The sequence below is a fragment of the Etheostoma spectabile genome, chromosome 11 (assembly GCF_008692095.1).
Source record: "Etheostoma spectabile isolate EspeVRDwgs_2016 chromosome 11, UIUC_Espe_1.0, whole genome shotgun sequence".
In the NCBI taxonomy this organism is placed as follows: domain Eukaryota; kingdom Metazoa; phylum Chordata; class Actinopteri; order Perciformes; family Percidae; genus Etheostoma; species Etheostoma spectabile.
Genome location: NC_045743.1, coordinates 6252501 through 6262844, shown reverse-complemented (window position 1 = coordinate 6262844; position 10344 = coordinate 6252501). Strand labels below are relative to the sequence as shown.

The 10344-nt window shown below is 38.2% G+C and overlaps 1 protein-coding gene across 1 annotated transcript in view; it reads right to left on the bottom strand.

The window, feature by feature from the left end:
• Positions 1-1477: 1477 nt before the first annotated feature.
• nalf1b (NALCN channel auxiliary factor 1b) overlaps positions 1478-10344 on the bottom strand; it is a 90985-nt gene continuing 82118 nt past the window's right edge. The window contains exons 2-3 of the mRNA XM_032529231.1: positions 9013-9184; positions 1478-6901 (exon numbers count right to left, since the gene is read on the bottom strand). Coding sequence (XP_032385122.1) covers positions 6600-6901; positions 9013-9184 — 474 coding nt within the window. The 3' untranslated portion in view covers positions 1478-6599. The remainder of the gene's footprint in view (positions 6902-9012; positions 9185-10344) is intronic.

Below are 10344 nucleotides of genomic sequence, written 5' to 3'. Positions count from 1 at the left end.
TTAATCCGAAGTGGAAGGGCTACTGGCACAGAGTGGAATGTATGCAATTTGGTATTGTACCTAAATTTTGTAATTCACCACCACAGAAGCATGCAGCCCATCTCATTGACCCACAATAATTTAATCCATGCAGGGTGACACAGTTAATGTGCCACAAAAAAGTGGACATGGGGCAGGGGGGTCAGTGACTCCCTCCATCATAATATCCGTGATGCTCCTTAAACAGCTGAAGAAATGCATGTGCAGTGACAATACATTTTAAAAAGGTGGTCCGACTCAGCAGGTCTCATTCAGCAGTTTCAGTTTTTAATGTGTGACTGGAAGCTATATGCAGCCCTATGGCTTAACTCAGCTCAGAGTGAATATGTATACTTTAGGTATGTGGTATATATTTAATGAAGTAAATACTTAATAGACACCAAGTCGATATTGTATAAACTAATCCCTCTGCTTATGTGAAGATACACCAAGATCAGCACAAAATGGAATCAACAAATGCCTATATGGCATTCATTTATGATCCCTGTGGTTATGATGTCTACATGTTTTTCATGGTCTATTTTTGTACCCTTGGATTTATGCCAGTACACACTCCTAAAATGCAGATGCTGCCGTCTCATGGTTAAAAGACACTTAAAAATACATGCCTTCTTGCCTAAATGTTTTACCAAAAAAAAGTAATACAACTCCCACATACTTTTGTCCTCTGGGATGTGCCTGAGGTCATTGGGAAGCTAACACTCTCGTTTTTTTGTTCCAAGTGTCAGTGTGATTCTATGCCTTACTGACACAGAGCTAAAGAGGTTAGAATTGAGAATTTATTTTTCCGTCCAAGTAAAGCATCTGTAAAATGATTAAAAAACAATACTGTAATCATATTAAAAGGGCTACACACAATGAATGTGCTACAGCCTCTTTTTTGTACATGGATGGATACAACAAATGTAGGGGGATTTGTTAAGGATTTTATGGCATATTATAATAATTAAAAAAAATAATAATTAAAAATTAATAATATAATGATTCAGTAATAGGTGAACTATTTCTTTATTTCATAGTTAAATGCTGACAGGGGATTTTTTTGTAAAAGTTTTTTCTTTTCTTGTCCTCTAGGCAGCTGACAACACACATTACCTTTTCTGAACGGGACGTCATTGTTGTCCACCAACATCATCAGTGATCATTAGCTGTGGTCAGCACCAACACGTCTGCAGAAAATATGTCATATGATTGTTGTGTCCTCAATTCGTAGGTTATTAAGAGGTTGAGAAATTTGCAGATTCAGACAAAGGTAACAACTGTTTCGAGGCTCGTCCTCATCTTTTGCCCCCATGTTCAACCATATCTCGTAGGTACAAACGTTGCCCCTTCCATTATTCATTTATTTAAGTCTTTGACATAAAAATACAAAAACTCTCAACGCTGTTTTTGCATCTGAATTGGAACACTATCACCTTATACAAAAACACAACGGAGAAACAGATTATATGTCTGTATTTATTTTCATCAGAACACAATTTTAATCATTGTAGCAGTAGTTTTCATACTTTTTGAAAAGATCATGACTTGAGACTGTTTTATAAATCATTTCATCAAAGTTGTTTGTAAAAAAATTAAAGAAGTTACTTGAACTAAAGCATCTATAATATTACAATATACTGGTAGTATAATAGTAATCATAATAATCATAATCGCAATGATACTTCTATATGACTTTGAACCTTTTTCATTTCTATAATCATAAATCTTTCGCTTTCACGCACACAGAACCACAACCCTTCACAATGAGGTTGCGAAGCTGAGGACGAGTCTATAGGTTAAACCTCACCACATTCTCTTTCAACATCAATGATTTCAGATGCTCAAAATAAAAAATAAAAAAGAAGAAAGAATTTAGAAGAAGAAGAAGAAAGTAACAGCATGACATCAACTTAAAATACACAATGAAACCTGGACGCAAAGACATACATTGTTCAGCATACTAGGGAACATATTTACAACCAAAAAAGGAATGGGCTTCTGCATAGATCCACAGGATAGAAAACAGAACTATTTGGGAAAACAGAGAGAGGCTGAGAGGGAGTGAATGAGGGCAATATGTGTGTACATACATACATTTGGTGGTGAGTGCACATGGGGGTTAGGGGCAATAGGCATAAATAGTCTATATGTGCAGGGGAAAAACACAAAATAATTTTTTGGGGGTTGGTGTTATTGAAAATGACAAACCATACCCGACGACTGCTACAGACCATTGTCAGGGATCTAGTCTGAATCTATAGGACCCTATACAATTTATTCTCAGTATAATGCATAAAAAAGTGACAAACCAAAACGAACAACAGATAAAATGATCACAGCGGAGTAACTGTTGCGCGCATGCCTGCATTACCAACTAAAGTCAAATAAGAGATTTACATAATTTAAATCTAATTCTATTGATGTCTGGAAGAAACCTTGCACGCAAGGTTCATCCTTGGTGCTAAGATATCTGAAGTGGCATGAAGGCCTACACATATGCACAGCATTCCCAGTTGTGGGACCAGCGTGCATTTCTGCATGTAAAGCAGGCATGGTTTATTGTATGAATACATGTCCATCAGTTGGTTTGTGATGGCTGTTACATCACAGCATGAACTGATGACATGGTAGGCAGAATGAAATCACAGGTATATCTTGAAGAGATCCCTTACTGTACATCTGTTTGGGTTGTGTGAGGCTTATGAGATGCAATCTGTTGATTGATAACATGGCACATTTCTCTGACACTGACGGACCCTGTTTTCCTCGTTCTGTCCATTATGTTTGATCATGAAAAGCAGCGTGTGATGTCAGATTAAAATTGGCTTTATATTTTACCAAAGGATAAGATATGCTTTGGCACCAGTTTCAGGTCATTCTCCACATCATTCCCCTGCACTTCTCTGCACTCATTTCTCAGTTCAGACCAAGGTTGGGGTTTCTTCTATTAGACCAGTGCAGGGAAAACTAGTTCTACCCCTCTGTGTTGGTCCTGGGGCATTGACGTAGTTATGATATATTCTACTGTATATGGTAATGGTTTCATACTACAATCCATGCAGCTTTGGGGCTGCAGTGAATGAGACAACTGATGTAGCAGGTCTATGTGGGTCTAAAGACAATGCTGGTTTGCCGCACCTGTCCTGCAGGCCCTTTCTGTATATGCACACACACACACACACACACACGCACACACACAAACACACACACATATTACTTTTTCCTCCAGAGCTCGGCCTTCCTGATTCCTGTGTATGAATGACACTGCTTGTGTAATGACAGTCTTTGTGTGATAGGTCTTCAGCAGCAGCAGCAGCAATATAAAAGAATAAAAATATCTCCATCTACTGGTAACCAATAGCAGCATTTTTCTGTCACTGACTGCGGCCATCCAAGATGGGTATGGGTGTACTGTTCTGAATGACAATGACTTTTTTATTTATGTATTTCATGAAAGTAGGAATGGTAATGTCTAGGGGGGGGGTTCTAAACTGAAATTATGTCAAAATAAGCCAATATACTGGTTGTATATGAATAATGATGTGTTTTAAATCCTCATATCAGCTGTAGAATAAAATTCTTGACATCAGATTGGACATCTCATTTAAGAAATCATAGTGGAAAAGAATGCATTCAACAACATATTTTGTATCTTCAAATACCTGATCTTACAGCCTTGTTCATCGAAGAGACAAAAGAAAATCGAGAAACTAAAGAAGAAGTCAGCCCTTGAGGTCATACCATTCCTGTGACATTCCAAGTGTCAGCTGACTTGGACGATTATCAGGTTATGCCATTAGTGCTAACTCAAACAGTGATGCTCTTCACTCTGGATTTGTTTTTGTTCCTGCTCTCCAGCAATAGCCAGTGGAGTGCCTCTGTACTGCAAGTATACAAGCTTAAAAAAAACAGGAAGTGAGCCAAGTTTTACCCTTGTCTTCTAACAATTGGGATGTGAATGTGGTTAAGTGTGTCTGACTGTGTTGATGAGGATATTTGTACTGTATATCTTAATAAGCCCTTTACTTAATGAGACATTAGTTTGATGTTTTGAGGAGAAACGTAGAGGACAGTGGGCATGCTACAGGAGCTGATTTGGGTTCAGATGTGGAGTGCTGAGTGGGGCTGAGGACAATCAACAAAAGAGACATACATTGCAAAGAGCCTCCACATGCAGTTCATGAAAATTGATTACACATTTGGATTCAACAGAAACAAGTGTCTGTTAATGATATGTAGAGTGTCATTCCATATGTACTATCTGGCCAGGGAACGGGTAGTATAATACATCCACTGTATTAGTAGACTAGGGATTTTCCTTTATGCTACTGAAAGTAGCCGGTTACCTTTTCTAGTTAGACTTTCACATTTTATCTTCATAATAACAGCATGAGATTCCTTAAAGGTAACATCCAGTCATCATGATTCCTGTAAATAAAAAGGCCTGAGGTTAAATTGACACCACTGATATAGGTGGATGTCAGTTTTGTTTCAAAAATTGTGTTTTTGTTTGAGTGATGATATAATAAAAATATTAGTAGTTTAAATGCTGGGCACCAGCAGGGAGAAGGAGAAGAGCCAAGGATCTTGAGGCAGAAGAGAATAAGGAACGTTCAGTTCCCATCGTTTTTAGTTGTGGATATTATTTGGACTGGATTCTACCTTTACATTTTTTAAACTAAAATAACAAAAGCTTCTTTGTCTGGAACAACAGTGAATATGACATATTGATCTGGTGCTATAGTCTTGATGTTGGTTAACTTTGTTGAGCAATGTTGCTGATAGGTGACCACAATCTGAATGAGCTTTGTTGTAAAACGCCTGAAATAACATCTTTGGTTAAGACAAGCCTAACAGTTTTATGTTTTGTTTCATGAGATAAAATCCTATCTGTGCTTTTTTGTTTGCTGTAATTAAACAACTCTTTTTTAAACTCTTTAAAAAGTGAACAATCTATAGCAAAATGTTCATGTTATTTTCAGGATTTTAATAACTAACAGTTATTTAGGGTATACACTTTTATCAACTAGATTTATTAAATGATAATGGACCAAAAATTAACAACCCCGATGATAATATCCCCTCCTAATTTTTTCAGTATGTTAATTAAAAGCTTTCTACATATCTGTCAATTTGTTATTATGTAAAATTATTTTGATTCAAATTTTGTTCAAGTGGCTCAGCCCTATGGTAGTGTTAACCTGAAGCTTGAATATCATTATGGTTTGATACAGCTTGGGTCTTACTTTTATAGTTTTTGTCGTCAGTTTTATTGATCACGATAACATTTTACTTAACCAAGTAACTGCTGAGATCAGGCAACACACTAACTAACCCAACATCACTACAATGAAGCTCGATGGGGCAAGAAACTCAGTCACATGACATATATTAAACATATTATAGATTATAGCTGTCAGTTTATTTGTATTTGGCGTAAAACTAAAAGTGAGTGCACCCAAAATTATTACAATAGTCCTTCATTATACAGGAAAATTGTGTGTACACAATCAGCCTTCATTTTATCTGCCGTATAAGTCTTTTCCCCTGTCAGACGTCAGTGATATGAATCATAGTCAAAACTGTTAAAAGAAGTCCCAAGTTGTAATAAAATTGAGATATCATTAGCCATAGTGGAAGAATACGTGCAGTTTTTGCCTGGTGTGTTTCACAGTTTAGCAGATGTTAGCTTTTTGCTGATGCTACTGTTAGAAATATTTAGATCTGTGTTAATAGGTGAATATTATCTCACAAAACAAAGTGTGGAAAAACCATAAACCTCCATTAAACACAGTCCTTATAATGGACATCAAAACCACATTCAAAACCCAGTCAAGTTTGGATGGGATTGTGGCCAACAAACCAGCATGACAGAGCTATAGTAAGTGACATCTTGGGGGGGCTCCATAAAAACATCACCACTGCAACAGCCTGTTAGCTAGACTTTTAGGATACATGTCAGCAATACACACTCACCCTCCCATACACTCACATTCACACATGTGTAAAAACATGCATGTATACACACTCCCACGCAAACCCACACACACAGTAAATCTAGAAACACCAACCATCGCACACACACTTGCAGTTAATCATTTTTTTTCCACATTGTCTGTCTTATTTAAAGAACGCGTTTCTTCCTGTATGAGAGAACCAGAAACAAACACAAAGGATGAACATTAGAAAGAGAATATGATTGTGTTATTCCATAGTCAGCCAGTGCAACAGAAACCAATAATTGAGACACAGTGTAAAAAAGCATAGTGAGATAAACTCAGCCATGGGAAGCCGACCTTCCCACTCAACAAAGGCTATGGCATTGTCCCCTTCCTATCTAAGGGACTGGTTGAGTCCCTTAGTATGTCTCTTTGTTTACTTATTTATTTGTTTTGATTGAGTTGTGTGTCTTTCATCTTAAAGCGTCCCACATTTTCCATTTGCCAGAAATCGTTGCAGAATGTCCACAGGCACACAGCTCCAGCCGTTCGCACAACTGTGGCTGTATTTTTCCACATTGGTTGCCATGGTGAGGGAGTCCCCCACCCCAACAACCTCACATCCTACTGACAGCTCTATCACTCCTCATTGGCAGGGCTCTCCTCCAGAGGCGTAATTGCGGGGAGGCCCAGTCCCGTTGCATTTTGGGATGCAGTTAGGCTGGCAACAGTGTGTAGAAGGACAAGGACCAGGAGGCAGAGTTTGAGCCTGCTGTTACACAGTCTGCAGGCTGCGGAGGAGCTGAGGGAGGTACGGTGCTGGCATGGTGGGTGAGTTCTTTTCAGGGTCCCCCGGGAACGGTTGTCCACTTTCAAGTCCCACCGCACGTCACAGCACTCTGCATTCGGGTCAACACCTGATGGATAGTCCTCCAGCAGCCCTGAGGGTTGTTTTGGAGGGGGTGGGGGGGTGGGGGAGTGGGGATATAACCAGTTAGCGCACACGTTGTTTTAAACATGCTGCATGTAGCATTTTTTATAAATCCTGTACTTGCTTCCTGTCACAAAAAGAGTATAGCTGCTTGTCCACAAGCACAGCTTTGAGAACCACAAGACATAAAAGACAATAACGACGGAGCTCAATGAGAATAAATTACTATGAACTTAATCATTCTTGAAATTTTCATCTGAAAGCACCGCAGCGAAGAGAGCTCCGTGCACTGCAATGTCAGAAAACAAGCAAATGACAAAATAACCATGAGAGTAAACCCAATTTTTTGTTTGTGAATGCTAATTAGTTTTTAGTGTCCCCTTCTTTTGTTTTGTGTTTTCTTTAATTTGTATTTTTTTTATTTTTCGTATATTCTGACATTTTATCTTATATGCCTTAGATATCCATAATTGTCCAAATACTATTAAAACACATCAATGAGCCCGACTATTACACTGGGACACAAGGTTTTTCATCATGATAAACATGGGCACTGTTGCTTAAGTCGGCTTATTCCTGCATACACCTCCTTAAGTACTCACTAAAGCTGTGAATGTGTATTAAACAAATGTGCTATTTACTCTTGTTTGAATAACTACAGTGCCAAAAACTACAGTGCCCTACAGTTTTAGAAAATTATGTAACTTTTTTTTCTTTTTTAAATGTAAGTATATACAAATATGTGATCAGTTTTTTAAAGATTTAGTGTAATGGCAGGAATGGGCTTGGGGCTGAGAGCTACAGTCAATCAGAAACTATTTAGAGATGGACTAACACAGTGGTGGTTTGGCCTTTAGTTGATTATAACAAAACAAAAAGAATATTGCCAGCGACAAAAGATCAAAGCAGCTTTGTTTAGTATACTTCATAAATACATAAATCATTTCGAATGACCAAAAGACAAACTTACACAAATAGGAAAACAAACACTACTTTTGATTCCTGCCATACTGTATGTTAATTTCACTTGATGCTCAACATGACCACCAGAGGGCAGCATCAACATGTGATGTAAGAGTGTGTCTATCTAATCATGTTCTTGGAACAAAACTCTGCACACACAGTTATACTATGTACCCCACTCACTCATCGCCCATGGAGACAAAATTATGGTGCTAATAAGGTTAACCATTTATTTCGGATTTAGATTTGTGTGCGTGTGTTTGCGTGTGCGTGTGTGTGTGTGAGTGTGTGTGTGCTGTTATGGTGTATCACCCTGAAGTCTGGTGATTAAACGGAACATCCTGTAACTGTAAAGTCATGAATGTTGACTTTGTGTGATTATCAGAGCTTGTGTGTCCTACTGAAATATCATTGAGGAGGACACTACGCTCACTATGTGCTCACATGTGTTCGCTCATTGTACAGTAAGTTACTGTGGTAGAAAACCATAAATATAAATCTATATATGCTCTTTAATCTCTGTATGAAGGGTTTTCCAAATGCATCATAGCATTTTGAAGATAATTGGATGTATGTGTGCTGATAGTGTAATGTAGACATATCAGACCTTATTTGGCATTCTTTTAGAGATATTACATAACTTCCAAGAATTGTTTTCTGTGCATGCATGCATGTAGGAAAGTAGGATGGGTTTTATCATTTATAATATTGTTCCATTTGTATTTCTGCACACTTTATTCAGATCTAAGAAATAAAGATCTTAGCATTGCACCATCTCAGTCTCCTGATATTTCATTGATTCACCCTCTGCATCAGAAAAGCCTCAACATTACTCAGGCCGAGAGCATGATCCACAGTACATGGGATCGGGCAGAAGCAGTAGAGGTTAGAAAAGCTTGTTGCTCATAGCTTTGATTCCCAGGATTTATGGAAGTAATGCTCTTCTATCCCTCAAATAGTCAACAAAGCACTTCACCCCAACTGCTTAGTTGATTTGTTGAGTACTTAAGTTACACTGGGCAGCTGTATGTACTGTACTGATGCTAATCTTAAAAAAAAATATTCTTTATTTTAAATGTTCTTAAAAAAACAAACAAACACAGAAACTAAAAACAAACAGAAGAATACATAAAGCGTAAGATGATGTATTGTGTGTACCTGTGCATATAAAACTGGGGCTGCCTCCATGAATGAGATCATCATTGTCGGGCAGGACGAAGGGGCACCGCTGCTGCACCTCCAGGCAATACTGACCACAGGGGATTCGCTTACTGCAGTGCATCTGGGTGGTCTGGAAGTACTGAGAACACAGCCAGGGCTTATAAACCATCTGGTGGGAGACAAAGAGGTCGAGGGCATGGGGAGAGAGAAAAACAGGTGGGGGGGGGGGGGGGGGGGGGGGGTGGCAGAGAGAGGATATTGATGAGTTAGCAAGGGTTGCATTGAATACAACACATGCACTCATGCCCACTTTCCCATGTATGTGCATCATCCACGACCTCTAGAGCTATTGATTCACACAGGACTGAGCAGATATCCTGATGATCCTGATATCCACTGTTTAATGAATGCGGCTGTTGCTGGGCAGCCATCACTTTGTCAGTCAATATAGAGTATTACCTAACCTCTTCTTCCAACCAACTAAATATCACTGTGTGCTGCAGCTGCATTTTACAGTTTTACATATTGCCTTCAAATGTTCTAAGTAAAGACGACTAAACTGTTGACGCATCCACATGATACAAGCCTTCTGTGATCACGCACCACCCCCTCCCTCCTCCAAGCAGTTGCTAGTAGCCAAGGAGGACAGGCAGGATTAAAAAAAATGATGGACTCTTCAGAAGAGTTTTGTGGAGCTGATAGTCTTAATTAGCTTTGTATCAACTCACTTGGCAATGGCTTGAATGTAACAGACATTCATCAATACAAAAAAGTTACACACTAAATCATTAACTTAACATGCTTATTTTAGACAACATGACTCCAGAAAAATTGATTTATGTTTACTAATGATTTTTAGTAATGACTACTAATGTAAACTTGATCTGTCTACTGCATCAATCTACTGCTCTCTGTTAATAAAACTTGACCGGATGTCAAGTTTCACCTTGTGTAAAAACTTAAACGGTTTAAAACAATGGGTTTTTTAGATGTTCAGTAAAGTCAACTAATTTGGGATAACATTGTACAACAAAGTGCACATCCAAACAGTTACCAAATTAAGAGGCAATTAAATCAACTTGTCAGGATATTGCTATTATCCCAATATACAATTTTTCATATCATACTGTGTATTAAACATGAAATTGGAATTGTAAATGATGTGATACGGCACACCCCAAACCTCCACCACCAAAAATCATAACATATTTGGATTAAATATTAAAACATGTTATCACTCTCAAATAAATACAGGGACTAACAGTAGAAATAACTAAATATAAGCGACAGTACTGTTTTTGAAGCTGTTCAGGATCTGTTTACATCAGT